General features: G+C 37.5%; 1 protein-coding gene across 3 annotated transcripts in view; it reads left to right on the top strand.

The window, feature by feature from the left end:
* The window catches only part of LOC108051639 (tyrosine-protein kinase Btk29A), a 46,269-nt gene extending 29,937 nt beyond the window's left edge, over window positions 1–16,332 (top strand). The window contains exons 2-10 of one of the 3 annotated variants that reach the window (XM_044459394.1): window positions 2,448–2,680; window positions 12,494–12,696; window positions 12,767–12,883; window positions 12,943–13,023; window positions 13,087–13,217; window positions 13,978–14,106; window positions 14,165–14,937; window positions 15,004–15,137; window positions 15,197–16,332. In XM_044459394.1, coding sequence (XP_044315329.1) covers window positions 2,539–2,680; window positions 12,494–12,696; window positions 12,767–12,883; window positions 12,943–13,023; window positions 13,087–13,217; window positions 13,978–14,106; window positions 14,165–14,937; window positions 15,004–15,137; window positions 15,197–15,295 — 1,809 coding nt within the window. In that variant the 5' untranslated portion in view covers window positions 2,448–2,538 and the 3' untranslated portion in view covers window positions 15,296–16,332. Of the gene's footprint in view, window positions 1–2,447; window positions 2,681–9,729; window positions 9,773–12,493; window positions 12,697–12,766; window positions 12,884–12,942; window positions 13,024–13,086; window positions 13,218–13,977; window positions 14,107–14,164; window positions 14,938–15,003; window positions 15,138–15,196 lie in introns of those variants that run through there. The other 2 variants (XM_044459395.1, XM_044459393.1) reach the window with 2 other exon arrangements.
* Window positions 16,333–16,750: the final 418 nt, after the last annotated feature.

Genomic DNA, 16,750 nt, shown 5'->3' with positions numbered 1-16,750 from the left:
TCTTTTGCGTATTGCGAAAGCCACTAAGTTTTTTCCTTATTTTTTGTTGTTGCTGTTCGGTACCGTTAGCAATTTGCCAAAAGTAAATTGGCCCAAAGATTCAATTGCAATTTGCTGGCTGTTGCGGCTGCCTGTTCATAAAAATTGCATTTTATGGGAGCCCCAAAAGCAGCGGGTCAAGGTCAGCTACGTGCCATTTCATTTGCAGACTTTTTAACACCAGACCGTAAACCCCGAAAAATCGGGGGAAAGACGTAGAAGAAGTCGAGACCACAACAGAGGAGGGAAAATAAAAAACATGACAAGCGAAAGCTATAGCTTCTTTCACTCCCTTCGTCGCCGCTTGACCGCTTTAAGTTATTTGGCGGATTTGCTTTGTTCACGCTCCTCAAGTTGTTGGATTTTTTTCGGCTTTAGCATTTACCTTTCGGAATCAGGTCAAAGCAGTTGCTTTCTTTCACTTTGCCACGCCCCAAACGGTTTATTTTGAATCTTTTATTTTGGCAACGCTTTCCTTTCGCTCGGGGGCAGCATCTTAACTCTTTTTTGATTTGTGCAGGGTCACGCAAGGTCAATAAGACGTTCATATGTCACCGCTTTGCATATTCATTTATTCAGTTGTGTTTTTTTTAGTTTACGACAAGTAAGAGTTGAACTGTTTTTCTCGTTTCTGGTGCCAGCACTCACATGCAATTAGAGTCGCGACTTTAATGGCTGTTGTGTAAGGCGTGAAAATTTCACTTTTCACAATTCGACACGAGTTTCCAGCAGAAATCTGTAGCACTTATAACTAGCAAATCAACAACAAAGAGCGCTGGCTTCAAGACTCTGATTCAATCAAGTATAAATGCTTCTATTGTTTCCATAATTCCCACGACTTTTCATCAACTTCAATTTACTCAAATAAACTATTTTTTGCCCTTGGGCTTTAAACTTAAACTAGGAGTTTATAGTATTAAATCATTTATAATTTTTTTTAAGTTTGAATAAATGAACTGAGAAATTTTTATTTCCCAGTATTTATAAAGGTATTACCTTTCGTTTTCTTAACAACATATACTTCCGCAACTTTGTTTTATTTCTTGGAAAAGAAATTAACATATTTATCATGTTTCTCTAAAAATTGCAGCCTATTGGTATTAAAAATAAAAAAATTTCGCCTTTTCATGTGCCACAGTTTATTTATTTTCAAATAAAATCAATCCACACCTGATCACTTCTATATCGTTTTAACTGTTTATTAACCTTCTAACAATCAGTCTGTAAATAGACTTTAATTTTAATAGAGAACCACGCCCATTTTGCGTAAACCGCAAGCCGAGCATCGTTAATCATTTTGAAAGTTCATTAGATTTCGTGTGTTTGTTCCACTAAATTAAGGAACCAATAGGGTGAAAAAAACTTGAAATTGATGTTAATTATGTTGCCAACAGTTGCTACCAAAAAAAGAGACACCCAAGCGAGTGTGTGCGTTACAGTAGAGCTCAATGAACTGCGCCTAGGTCTCCTCTGCCCACGGCTATAGATTGTTGTCTAAGATTGTTTTTGATGGCGTTTGTTGCCTCACTGGGTGCGTTTTGTTTGCTTCAAGGTTTCCACTTGCCTTAAATGAAGTATTTCCATCTTGTAAGTAAATGAAATTGTTCTACTTAGTTCAATGCCTCATAAATCAATTTTTGGTTTTAAAGATTGGATCCGTCATTAGCTTCTACCGCACAGAAATTATTATTAATCTTTTGCTGTGCAGCGCTTCTTTCGAACAATTACAATGCGAAAATCAATGAAGCTGATGATGATTGTCGATAATGATGGGGGCAACCTCAACCGACTTTGGTTGCAGCATCATTAGCATTTGCAGCAGTCTAACCCCGATTGTTTAGGAGCTTTTTTTTTTAGCTTAGCTGCAATCTGTGCCAAGCATTTTTAAGGAAATTCTCGAGCTCATCTCGAGGAATTTAAAAAAACGTGACACGTTTGATGTTCTTCAAACAAAGCATAAATCAAAGGCAAAATGTGTTTGATTTATGGGAGTTTCATGTGTACGAGGTAGTTAAAAGCATGCCTCCAATATTTATATTCAATTGCCAAAACAGGAATTGAAATTTCGTCGGCTTCCTCTGTTGGGTATTTTGTTGGTTTGATTGATTGTTTCAATGGCCAGACATTTTTTGCGTTTTGGGCAATTAAAGCATCCATGAATTTGATGGACTTAAAGTAGTGTTGTAGTTTGCTTCCGCAAACATTGTACTTGAGCAGAAGCTCATTAAGTTGTGAACCTAATGTATTTATGTGTGACTCGAAAAAATCGCAATTACAAAACAGTGCAGAATGAAATTAAAAAAATAAACACAAATCGCTTCGAATGGCTGAAAAACCGCTTGCCCAACTCAACTTTAATGACCCACAACGCGCCAATGTTTAAACAAATCTATTTCTCGCCCTGCCAGCACTAAAAATTAAATTGAAATAGGGAAAAACAGAGTTTGAAAACGCTTGTGCAGCGCCAGCGTTTTTAGTCGCCATCTAATCCGTTCCCAAATGATTCCCTGCGTGAGTTTGGCCGAAACGAGCGTCATTGGCAACATGAAGGAGCGGGTCAAGGAAATGAAAGTGTTCGGCTGCCGGCTCAACTTCTGGAACCACATTGGTCACAGCCTGACCAGTTCGAAAACCAAAGAAGGTAAATATCAAAATACAAAATACAACAAGAGGATCTATAAACTTAACACAAGTGGTTAAACCGTTAAACCATAAAACAAGTGTTTCATGTTTTAAATAATTAAGACAACCCTCTTAGGAATTATGTCAAATATTTGTTATTTGGCATATACAATATTTTTATTTTCTGTGTTTGAGTTCATGTTTACATTGGCAAACATGGTGGGAAGAACAATAAAGAATATTTGGCTAAATATAGAAATTATTTTTGGTGTGAATACAGGTTGTTGTCTATTATAATCCCAATTAAACAAGACAGCTTACTAAGATAAGATATGAACCTTATTAAACACAAGCAAAACAAAAAATATTGAGAAATTAACAGCCAACAACTCCATGTTAAAGAAACGTCATTCTTATTTTGTTTTATCTTAGTAAAACAATTCGTATCTGTAATCAAATATTTGAGAAATGTATCTGTGGTGCAATCTAGACATGAGTTTACTATCAAGTACATCCCCAAGAGTATTTCTGAAGGGTTTTCGATTTCGAAAAATATTTTTTGATAAGAAAAACTTCTTGGGCCATTGTTTGTTTATTCCTACTGACAGTTTTCACAACGCAAGCAAATGGTTTTAATCGTATGCAGCCAATCCCTACGTTAATGCTAAGAGTGCATCAATTACGAAAAGCGTAAACATTTCTTGAGGCTTTGCCATACCAATTGTAAACACGAATCCGTCTGAAGGGGATCTTTAAACCAATTCTGATATGTATTGCCGCATTGCATGCCGCGCGAAAGCGCAAGTCCCTTAGATGATGACGCCCAGTCATCCCGCAGAGGCGTCGCTGGCGATTATTGCCTTTCGAAGAAGCAGACAATCGAATCTTGCACTGGAAAAAAAGCTATATTCATGACAGACACCTTTTCTTTTATTTTATTTGATTTAAATTCGATATTTCTAAGAGACAAGTTCCATTATTAAGGAAATGATCAGTCCCTTAAAACTAATTCATATATTTTAATATTAAAAGAGGAATTTGATTCATTTTAGCCAGTTTTATTATTTACATCAGGGGCATCATTTAACTAGTAGAACTGTATTTTCCCAGTGCTTGAGCCAAGCCAGCATTTAGCGACAGTCTGCCGATGCGATCGGTGCTGCCCGCTCTTGGATCTCCGCTCCCTGACAATTATCATGATTATATGGCCATGGCTCAGATGGCAGGCGGTTATTAGATGATCGTCGGCAATGTAATGCAGCAGGCAGAGGAGCATAAGAACATATGACAGCAGCTGGGCGAGACGATGCCAGGCACACGATAAAGAAAGGCAGAAAAAAACGGAGAGACAAGGGGAACGCAGGAGCAGGAGGAGACATGGCAATTGCATAATTGAAATCAATTAGCAGTCGTCGGCCAAGCCCAGAAGAAAAACCTGAAGACGGGGATCTCAGAGATCCATCCATCCAGTCGCAATAAAACCGAAAGTGCCAGCCGGAGGAGGGAAAAATTGTCGATTCTACGATTCTCTCCAGGCAGATGCATCAATGCCAATCGGAAAGTCTGTTTTGCATAGTAATTTTTTATGAAAGACGAAGATTGAAAGCTGTTCCATCATGCTTGCTCTAGTCCCTCTTCTATACCTCTTTCGATCCCCCCTCCCACATTTTATTCATTTTTATAGCACGCCCCACTTTGAGCGTTTTGTGCGCTTTTTTCTTGGTAGACTTTCGGTTTTACTTTGTGTTCAACTTTGCTTTGTTTTCTTTTGGCTGATTGGCATGCCAAAGTTGACAATAAAATTATTGCATTGTTGTTGTTTTTGTTGTGTGCTGTGTGCCTATTTATGGCCTTTACTTAACAATGACCACAAAAATTTGCAATTTGCATTTGCAATTTGAGCGCAAAGCACAAGCCATTGGCAGCTTCTGTCTCTGTCTTTCACAGCCACTTGTTGATTGTCGAGCGGTTTCGGTGCTTTAGAGTTGACCAAAGCAATTGACCAGAAACATTCAATTTATTTTGTAGTTATTTTTTTATGTAGGATTTCATGTGCATGTCAAGTTTTTAACGCTTTTTTAGGAGAGTATTTGCATTTTAACACCAACGCATTAAAAAATTATAAAAAAACCATAGTTTAAATGTATTTATAACAATGATGAAAATAATCATAAAAACACCAAACAAAATTTTAGGTTTCAAACCTAAAGACTCTCTGGCGATTAATTTTTAAAACTTGAAAGATAATTATCAGTAGAAGCAAAATATTTGAATTATTTTAATTTGGCGAAGGCTTGGGTCTAGTCTTAGATGTATGGTTTAATTTGAATACCGCACTATTTTACAGGGAACACATTAGTGTAACCGAAACTATTTTACAGCAAACTCACAATATTGTGCTAAATAAAAAACGTGTGATCACCATGACGTCACAGAACTAAGTTCGTGTCGCAATGCGAAATCACCGCAAACTTGACGCAGATGCTAATTATTATGGCGGCACACCTGTCCCTCCACTACACTCCAGAAAATTAAAAAAATCGACAAATGAATCTAAGTCAAGTTCCACTAGAATTTAGCCGCATTATCGATATGTAATGTCGCGTGTGAATTCCGATTCCATTTCCAACTTATCCGAAATAGCCTTCACTGGATTCGGTAAAAATTGTCTAAAACGAAACCGAAAACAGAAACCCCAGAGACGCAAATCTTGTGAACCGGCAATGGCACGTTCAGCTCAACTCAACTCAAGTCGAGTTAAGTTAAGTTAAGTTAACTTGGGCAGTCGCCAAACCAGTTGGCAAGTCAAAGCAGTTGCAAAAAGCGTATTTAAATAATATTGTAAATTGTCTTTGGCCCGACAAAGCAATCGGTGACTCTTCAGACCATGGCATGGGGTTTCATTTTGCTTCTGGGCACCAAGCTACGTGCATTACTGCACCTGGGTGATTCTCCATTCTTCGTTCAGTAGTTCTGTTGCCAAGCAAAATAGCCGAAGATCTTTTAAGACCAAGCGCCTACCATCCGGTTGGGCACTTTTTTTTATTGTAAACACAATTTGCATCGAGATGCGAAACATAAAGTTATTGACAAGACGTCTGCCTGAAAATGGGAAAAAATGTCTTTCCGACTGATCTAAAAAAAAAACCCAAAAAAAAAACAATAAAACATCAAGGTCAAAAAGCAGCTCAAAAGTTGCTTATCAACTTTATGATTTTGAATTTAAAGACGTTTACGTTGAGGTTTCTCGCTGTCATAAATAAAATTTTCATCTGGCTGTGGTCTCTTAAATGGTTTCATTAAAAATGCATAAAAATAAAACAAAACCCTACGCCCCGCGCTGCAAGCTGCGGGCAAAAATTAACCAGAAAACCGAAAAAATATTGTGTATCAAAAAAATATCAAGCAGCAACGCCCGCTTTATTTTCGACGTCATTTCTCATATGCAAATGGGGTCGATTGATTTCGCTTTGTTCGCCGACTATTTCTTGCATTGTTGGAGGTTTGTTTTATATTGTGTTAATTGGAGACATAAAACTCCACAGGGGCTAATCCCAAAAGCTTTGTTTGCTTTTGGAAGTGATTTAAGGCGTCGATCGCTTGGGGATATAGTTTTTCAAGGGAAATTTTCAAAATTGCATAATACGCCTTTAAACTGGCTTGTAAATCTGATAACCGAGTTATAAATGCAACTAAAAATATGTTTATATGCGCAAAAAGTAAATAGAAATACCATAGTATATTCAAAATGGTTTTTGAAAAGAGGTTTGTAAATGTCCCAACTTTAAATATTTGATAGGTAAAAAAATTCGCATTCAAGCAACCAATAAATTAAAAGGCAAAACAAAAGATTTAATAAGGAACATTTTTTTGGAATTGCTTTTAAATCAGTTTAAAGTGTTAACTGCAAATTAGCAATCTAATACCGTAATGAAAAAGGTTTATAAATCGCAGGTTAACATCATTTAATATATTCCAGTATCAAATTTCAGTAGCCTTTTCTGTCAGTTTCTTCCTTTGAACCATTGACTTATTGGCTAATTTAACCGTATTCAGTTACTACCCACTCGAATCCCACTTCCGTCTGGCATAAATTGAATGCCAGAATGCTAATCCATTTCGAATGCATAATTCGATGCATTCCCGGCAATAAATTGGCTAAGCAAATTACCGTTGAAGCAATTAATCAAGACGTGTAAAGTTATTGGCGAAAGGAACACCCACCAACAGACTGCGAAATAATCGCGAGAAACATTTCAATCAAGTTGGCAAACTTTGTTCTGTCAGCTCAGCAAAATGCTTGCAAAATGATTAGAATTCCATGGAGTCTTGGTTGCCGCAATGTTTTGTATTCACGGCGCATGCGTTAAAATGTTATTAACCCACATTTGCATAACAAAATAACAAAAACAGAGACGATGCGGCCACGATTACAATTTGTTGTTTGTCTTTTTGCCGTTTCCTGTTTGATTATTATGGCTGTTTTGTTATTGTTTGTTGTCGTTGGTGTCGCTGACTGCACAATTTTTCAAACAATTTGCGTGTAATTATTTGTTTTCTTTGCCGCATGCAACTTGCCAATTAGTTAACAATTTTTCACACGCTTTTTTATGAGCCTCGGATGTAAACATTTAACCTTAATTTTTTTCAAACAAACATATTTGGTTTTGTGTGACGTGAGTTTCGTAATTTTAAGATGATTGTCAATTCAGTTTTTGTGTTGAGAGTTCTAAGAATATGGTGTACTTTAAAATATAAATTAAAAAATGCAACAAGTTTCTATTTTTTAGTGTTTTCTATTTTCAGGGTTTCTCTGCTTTCTTACAAACTCATTTATTAAAGGCGCTAAATAGCGTTTAAGCAACTAATGTTTAGACTTGTGGCAGCTGCCTTTCTTCTTAAGCATGATTATCATCTTTTTCTTTGTTGTCACTTGTATTTTTATTTTCACTTCAAACAATTGCATTGTGACCACAAGTGATATTTCAACGATACTGTTGCCTACTTTCAGGCAGAATAAAAAAACGCACAAGAAGGTAGTCAAACTTAATGAACGTTTGGTCCATAAAAGAGTACTATTAATAGTTGACATGACAACTTTAAACTTCCGAACTTTATTTCAATTTCTTTAAAAATATTTTCATAACTGCAATAAATAATAAGTAACCACAAAGTTTTTTTTAATGAAATATAAAATGAATGGTTTGGTTTTTAAATTTAAAACTAATTATAGTTTCCAAATTATAAATATTAAATAACAATTTATTTACCAGATTTTTAAGTGCCGACAGCAACATGTTGCTGGCGTAGTGGCAACTTTTGCTGCTGCTGCCAACCGTTTCATATTTATTGGCTACCGGCTTGGCAACACATACACTCGTACACACCTGCACAGGTGTGCAGACATCACCCATCTTGCTCTCTCCTGTTGATTTTCCCGCCTGTTGCTTCATCTTCGCAAAGAAGAAACAACAAAAGAAACTCTACGTTTTTTTTCGGGCCGTCTTTAGCGTTTTTTTTTGTTTTCCACACACTTTGCTATTATACAAGTGAGTTTTTCGTGCTTTTTGTTCTCCAAAAACTTTAACGTATAGTCAAAAGTTCAAAAGTTTTGTTTCGTTTCATTGATGTAATTGTTGTAATAGCTGCAGTTGTGTGTGGCCATTATGGCAACTTTACCGTTAACATTCAACGAAAATTCATTTCATAGTTGAAGACGCATCGCTTGGTAAATACAACAAACAATACTACAAAAGTTAAAAAAATCATAGTTTCAGCTTCATAAACATTAATAAAAATTGAAGAAGCTCTAGCTCTCAACTCAGCACCTTGATCGGTGATATATGTGTGTTGAAATATGTGTGTTTATGCACACCGAGAAAATATTGTGACATAATCAGTATGCCGAGTTTAAAGTAATAGACTTCATAAGTGAAAATAATATAATAAAAGTTATAAATTAAATACTTATTTGAAAGATTCAGTTAATTCACACTAACGTTTTCTATATTCTAAATCATTACTAAACATTTGCTTTATCGGTTCTTGTAATTGTTTTATTAATATCCAAAACATTCTCTGTATTAAGCGCTATTAATACTTAAAAGTAATATAAAATAATGCTTTTATTTTCTTTTGATTATTTAGTTTATAAAATTTTATACAATTATTTGCAGTGTTTGTTTATGTTGCTCAAGTTGTCGTCGTTTCGCTTGGCGGCTTCTGCTTTGTGGAGCCTGCTGCTTTGCTCTCCATTCTCTCCACTCTCCGCTGCTACAATTAAGTTTTACTTTATGTTTATGGCCTCTGTGTGTTGGAAGTTGTTTGTGTTGTTGCTTTTCTCAGCCAGGTTGCTGCTGTCTGGCTAAAAAAAATTTCAGTTGCCATTTCAGTCAGTTGGCTTTTAAACATTTACTGAAACAGTTCGCGTCGCGCACAAAATTAATTTTTTTCAAAGGAGAAATAAATGATTAGAAATAAAGAAATGCATATTACCAAGTTGTTGTGATTTAATTTGTGTTTTTTAAATAAAATAAACAAAAGTTTACATCTATAACTAATGCTAGAAGAAGATCAAAATAGTTATAGCCTATGGAAAATGTTTTCAAGATGGCGTCGCTATTTGCCATTGTGTGAAAGCAGACTTCAGATATTGCAAAAATAAATAAATAAAAATATATTGCTTCAGTTGAGATTACTAGAAATAAAATCTTGAGCACAGGAAGCTCTGAGTGTTTTATTCGAGGGCCGCTTTAACGGTAAAAGCCGCTCAGCATCGCTGAATGGGGAACGCTTAAAGGTCAACAGCAAGCAGCAACAGCGGCAACAACAACAGCAACTACTATAATAACAAATAACAACAACTGCAGATTGCAAAAAGGAAGCAACCGAGAAACCAGTTTGCCAACAACCTGAAACTTTAGTTCAAAGAATTGCAAATCGAAAAAGAAGAAACATAAAAACCGAACAAGCGATTTATGTGAAAGTGAATTGACACAATTACCGCAAGATATCGTTGAAGAGTGGAATTTTTACTGAGTGGAGTCTCCGAAGTCTTCACCACAGATATCCCCTGAAGCAACTATGATGCTTTTATCGGCATTGAAGCTGGGTAAGCTGGATGATCGGGGTCTTAAATACTTGTATTGATTTCGTCTTTCATTGAGAGCTCATTACAGAATACCAAAGATATATATCTCTATAGAAAATATGTTGCTTAAACTATTCTAGCAGGGTGTATTTTATTTATATCAATTTTATTCAAATATAGTTGGCAAATTTAAAGTGCCCACTATATTTTTAGACCCTGATCTTGTTTGTAACTTTTGTGGGCGTTTTCTTTGCGCTGGTGTTTTTGAGTCATCGACCAAGCATTTTGATTAGTTTCACCTGTTTGGAATAACTAATAGAGAACAAAGCAGCAAACACGTGTTTGAAAGTCTTGCAGCTTTTGATTTTCACAAACACTCGGATCGAGGTTGAGCACCAGCTGCAATAACAATACTCGCATTAACGGCAATAACAAGAATAGCAATTTGCATAACAAATTGTTGGCAGAGGAGGGTTAAGAAGGGTGGGGTAAGGGGAGGAAAAAGCGGAGCAAAAACAAAGCACAATTACACAATTAGCTATAAATACCTTTTACAGCGGTAATGACAAAATGTTGCAAGTGGGCTTGGAAATGCAACGCACCTGTTGATGTGGCATACACTCACTCGAATAAGTTTGCATACCTCCACTAACTCCTGTTTCCATTTATGAGAAATTTATGAAAGAGCTTTGACTTGTCTATAAATGAAAAATTTACTTCCGTTTGGAAATTTTCAAGCGTTTGAAAAATGATTTAAATACTCAACTGGCTGTGCGACGGAAAAATCCAGTTGGGTAATTAAAAATATGAATACACTGCTATTTTTAAAGGAGTTTAAATATTTTAAATGCTTTTAAATATAAGGCATAATTTAATTTAAACGTTGTCAGAACTTAAAATATATACATTTTATATTATTATTATTATAATATTTATTATAGTATTATATTATTTATTATAAAGGCTCTTTGTTATAAAGAAATATTTTTTGAATAAACTAATCAAAATGAAACCATAAAATAAGGCAGCCTTTCGGCAGAAGTCAGACATCAAAGATTGCAATTTTCTTATTATAAGTATATGTATGCAGAGGAAATGCTTGAAGCGCTTTTCATTTGCATGGAAAATGGCCAAACAAAAGCTTGAACACGGCTTTAACAACCGGCAAGTGTGCGATTGTGTGCGTTCGGCTGGGAAAGAAAGAAAAACTTTCTATTTTTGGTTTTAATCTTGCATCAATGCAGGGGCACGAGTACTCAACTGCTGTATTGTGTACGTAGCTGGAGTGTTGCCTCCAAGGCTTTTGTCATCTTTTGCCGGCACGTTTTCCTCGTAACGCTGTTACTTGACTTGTTTGTGAGAATGGGTGGAAAAGGGGGCGGGGCAGAAACAACAAGTTTTCACATGAAAAATGTGCGCACTACGGCTTTGTGCTTTGTGATATTGAGAAAATTGCCTTATCAATTGAAAGTCAGTGGCAGCCAGTCGCAAACTGCAGGGCAATTTTTCTCTTACCATATTTTGTATCAATTTATTTATATATACCGCGAGTTGGGAAATCGTTAAAGCCGTAGGCAGTCACTTTCGCTTCGCGATTAACCTTCACTTTTTTTTTAGCCGCTCGGCGCTCGCGATTCTCGAGCAGAGGCGCCTACCTGAAGCACTTCTCCATCCGCTCATCCGATCCAAAGTGGATTCCGAGTGGCAGACAGGCACAGAAAATCCAAATATCAGAAAATAAGAGCAAAAAGCAAAATGTGTATCATGAGCGCAGGTTGACTCATTTGCTGAGGGCGATTGCATAAGAGACGCCCACTCAACTGCCGAAACTCGACTGCTCTCGACTGGCATTTAAGTTTCGTTTATTTATCTTTATTTATTTTTTCTTTAATTGGGGTTACACTTTGAGTTCACTTTGAGCTAACGTTATTATTATTGACGGGCACTTGAAAAACCCCAGTTGGCAAACACTGAAATCGCTTTAAGCCGAGCAAAGTCCAGCTCATCAAAAAGCTTTCCAATGCCCGGTGTCTTTGATTTATCTGCGAATTGTGGGCGACTGAGCGGGCGCCTTGAACCATTGAAAATCTTGTCAATGTTCAGTGTCAGCGCTTGGCCAGCGCCTAATTAATTATCACCTTGACAAGAATCGCAAGCCAAAAAAAAAAAACCAGACAGCATAAGGCGATTTTGCGATATTTGTCTATGGCTAATTAATTGGACAGCCCTGGGGCCTGAAAATGTTTAAATTTAGATTTGAGTGTAGTACATGGGTTACTAATGTAAAATACCAAAGTCGTGTTTTAAAATAATCTATGTATATATTTTTTTGTGATGATCATATGACGTGAGTCTGAAAATATTTGATTTTTTTATTTAACAAATAAATGTACAGTAGTTAAATATTAGTTTTTCAAAATTCTTGTATCGTATTATTTTGAGAGTGTCTTAAATTAAGGTGACAAATCAAATTTAGTTTTTGAATAACTGTATTTTAAATTCATCAATAATATTTAAATATTTTTTAGCGACAAATATTTGATTTTACTTAACACATTATGTGACTGTCATTTCTATCACCAAACAAAATACTTAGACAACGAGCTCTAACGATTGTTCAAATTAGTTTGTAATTATGGCCGACTCTTTAAAGATAAATAATCGCCACAGTAAACGAAAGACTTAGGCAACGAACTTGAACATGTTGACTAACATTTTTGTTTTCTCTTCGTATTCTTGCAGGCAACGGCAGTTCTCCAGCCCAGAATTCAACGCGCAGCATCAGCCCCAACAGCTCCACGACCAACAGTCAGTTCAGCTTGCAGCACAACAGCTCGGGGAGTCTCGGCGGCGGAGTGGGCGGCGGATTGGGAGGCGGTGGCAGCCTTGGCCTAGGCGGAGGAGGAGGTGGCGGCAGTTGCACGCCTACATCGCTGCAGCCTCAGGTAAGTTTCGTGGGGACATCGCCCCATAAATAAACTCGCATCTAATCAACTTTCGATTCGATTTGAACAGTCCTCGTTGACAACTTTCAAGCAATCCCCAACTTTATTGAACGGCAACGGAGCTCTATTGGATGCCAACATGCCTGGCGGTATACCCACCCCCGGAACACCGAATTCCAAAGCCAAGGTGAGCATCATCTTCATAAATTCATTAGAAACTGTTTTTAAATTTAATTTCTATGCCAGGACAATTCGCACTTTGTCAAATTGGTGGTGGCCCTCTATCCATTCAAGGCCATCGAGGGCGGCGACTTATCGCTGGAAAAGGTAAGTCTTACATAAATCCCATTAGTCTGTGAATGCATAGTAATGATTTGGATTTGCTACCAGAATGCCGAATACGAGGTTATCGATGACTCACAGGAGCACTGGTGGAAAGTCAAAGATGCCGTAGGAAATGTCGGCTACATACCCAGCAACTATGTCAAACCTAAGGCGCTGCTGGGCCTGGAGCGCTATGAGTGAGTAAAACGAGCTTTGAAAACAAGAGAGAACGCTATAGTCGGGTGCCCCGACTATCAGATACCCGTTACTCAGCTAAAGGGAGTGCGAGGGAGATGGAGATAGAAACTTTGATCACGCATAACTTTTTAACGAATGGTCCGATTTGAAAAATTTCTTCTACATTTCGATAGGTATTGATAAACTCAATAAAACTGCATTTTTACTTTTCCGAAATATTTAAATTTTTAAAATCGTATATAAGCGATTGTGGGCGTTAAAGGGGGCGTGTCACCAGTTTGAAACAAACTTGCGCTGCGTAGGAACTCCTAGAATCTGCATGCAAAATGCCAATCTTCTAGCTTTTATAGTTTCCGAGATCTCAGCGTTCATACGGACGGACAGACAGACGGACAGACAGACGGACAGACGGACAGACGGACAGACGGACATGGCTATATCGACTCGGCTAGTGACCCTGATCAAGAATATATATACTTTATAGGGTCGGAAACGCTTCCTTCTAGCTGTTACATACTTTTGCACGAATACAATATACCCTTTTACTCTACGAGTAACGGGTATAATAACAAAATTTAGACGACAGCATCACAAAAATAATTATAAAATAGTATCTGTTCGATGTAACTGTTGTTGTTCAAGATAAAATAATTATTTAATCGAATTTAGTTTATTACTAAATAAAAAAAAACATGTAATTTATGTTTATTCACTGAAACTGTATTATTTTTTTCTAATGATTGTGATTTATTTTTTTAGATGGTATGTGGGCGACATGTCGCGACAGAGGGCTGAATCCCTGCTAAAACAGGGCGACAAGGAGGGCTGCTTTGTGGTCCGCAAGTCATCGACGAAGGGTCTCTACACACTATCGCTGCATACCAAAGTGTAAGTTGAAATCACATTCAAATAACAAATATAATTATTAATTCCATGTTATTTACAGTCCACAGTCGCACGTGAAGCACTACCACATCAAACAGAATGCCCGCTGCGAGTATTATTTGAGCGAGAAGCATTGCTGTGAAACTATTCCGGATCTGATCAACTACCATCGCCACAACTCTGGGGGATTGGCCTGCCGACTCAAATCCTCGCCCTGCGATCGCCCCGTTCCACCGACGGCGGGATTGTCCCACGACAAATGGGAGATCCATCCGATGGAGCTGATGCTGATGGAGGAGCTCGGATCGGGACAGTTTGGTGTGGTGCGGCGCGGCAAGTGGCGTGGATCGATTGACACGGCAGTGAAAATGATGAAGGAGGGCACCATGTCCGAGGATGACTTTATCGAGGAGGCCAAGGTGATGACCAAGCTGCAGCACCCGAATCTCGTGCAGCTTTATGGCGTCTGCTCCAAGCACCGACCCATCTACATTGTCACCGAGTACATGAAGCATGGATCCTTGTTGAATTACTTGCGCCGGCATGAGAAGACTCTGATTGGCAACATGGGTCTGCTGCTGGACATGTGCATACAGGTGAGCAAGGGCATGACCTACCTGGAGCGCCACAACTACATTCATCGAGATCTGGCTGCCCGCAACTGCCTTGTGGGCTCTGAGAATGTCGTAAAAGTGGCCGACTTTGGATTGGCCCGATACGTTTTGGACGATCAGTACACCAGCTCTGGTGGCACCAAGTTCCCCATCAAATGGGCGCCGCCCGAGGTACTCAACTATACTCGCTTCTCGTCCAAGAGCGATGTGTGGGCATATGGTGAGTCTTATTGGAATCCATCCCCATTAATTCCGTGTCTTATTAATGTGTTATCAACTGTTTTAGGTGTGCTGATGTGGGAGATCTTCACCTGTGGCAAGATGCCGTACGGTCGCCTAAAGAATACCGAGGTTGTGGAGCGTGTGCAGCGCGGAATTATCCTAGAGAAACCAAAGTCGTGTGCCAAGGAGATTTATGATGTAAGTGCATTACCGTTGAATAATTGGAACCTCTTCTAATTATTTATTTTCGTCGATAGGTCATGAAGTTGTGTTGGTCACATGGACCCGAGGAGCGTCCCGCATTCCGTGTGCTCATGGATCAGCTGGCTCTTGTGGCCCAGACGCTGACCGACTAAGCAGCGGAGAAGATTGCGGCACCCATCGCATGGTATCAACACGCACTGAACACACTGAAGCATCTTTAGATATTGAAGAACGTTAAAGGCATTATAATTAGTTTACGGATGCGGCGAGAAGAATGATATATTTAGATTTATACATACATGTATATGAACCATAAGATTTAATTAAGCGCGAGCCAGTTTACAATTACGGCACGAACCCCATACGATTATGGCATACTTGGATTATTTGATAGAGCTAGAGCTGCGCGAATGATATCATTATGTTTATAAACGCGTTAACTGTTAGTCGGTGTAGATACCAAGCGCAACAACTGACAGTCACATATAGCAACTATATTAAAAGAGAAAACGGAAATGCATTAAAGTATAGAAAACTGTAGTTAATAGTCAAATTTTTGATACATTTCACATACCGAAAGCAAATTACAAAATTATAACGATACATGCATATGATATGATATTTAAATGTGCTTTTTTAAATAGCAAGCTACTGTGCTAAGTAAAATATAATTATCTCTAAAGAATGATAGAAACAAACAAACAAGAAAACTGATTAAGCATTAAATACTAAAATGTAAGCCTCAAGTCGAAAGCGAAATGTTTGCACAACTGATAAAGGATGAAGGAACCGAAGGATGATAATGGAAAAGTTCGCCAAGGAACATAAACAATTTTTAGACTAGATTTTTACGTGCTTAGTTTAAGTTTTGTGATTTATTGTTTAATTTTTGCAGACGATTTCTATTTTTATTTAATTTTGATCTTGCGATGACTTCTCCCACGCTCAAAGTATGAATCAAGTACGATATAAATGCGAGAAATTTATACCATATGCTTTATATTTTAACTGAATTCTTTCGTTTTTTTATGCATATACTATATAAAGATATATAGGTATCTATACACATATTTTACCGTATTTTTATGAAAGTTTTACTTAATTAATTTTATAATTTGATTAAGCAACCAGAAATACAAAAAAGAAAACGAAAAACAGAAAATTAAATAAAATGTACGATGAACATTTATTTACCTCCCCCCTCTTACTTTTATTACTTTGCGAAATTCGAAGACTGCGAGCACAGAACTCGGTTTCACACCAAAATGTTTGCGAGCCAAGATCAGACGAAAAGAATTCGAAGCAATGAGAACAGAACCAAAATAGAAGCAACTCACATAGACTTATAGCCAGACTATACAAGATAGCAAGAACTGACACCAACAGAAACCAAATCAAACAGCAAGTCAAACCGAAACACCAACAAGCTTAACCAAAAGCGCATTTTGTACAACTTTTGATACAGCATTTTGATACGAGATTCGAACTATACACAGAAACCGCAAAGGTTTGTCTATGTTTATATGAATGTGGTAGCTAGTAAGCGTCCTTCGTACGACTATATATAGCATTAGGCGATCCACAAAAATGATAATGTCTATCTATGA

The sequence above is a fragment of the Drosophila rhopaloa genome, unplaced genomic scaffold, assembly GCF_018152115.1.
Source record: "Drosophila rhopaloa isolate 14029-0021.01 unplaced genomic scaffold, ASM1815211v1 contig_2, whole genome shotgun sequence".
In the NCBI taxonomy this organism is placed as follows: domain Eukaryota; kingdom Metazoa; phylum Arthropoda; class Insecta; order Diptera; family Drosophilidae; genus Drosophila; species Drosophila rhopaloa.
Note: the sequence above shows the minus strand (reverse complement) of the source record. Positions and strands in the feature narration are given on the sequence as shown.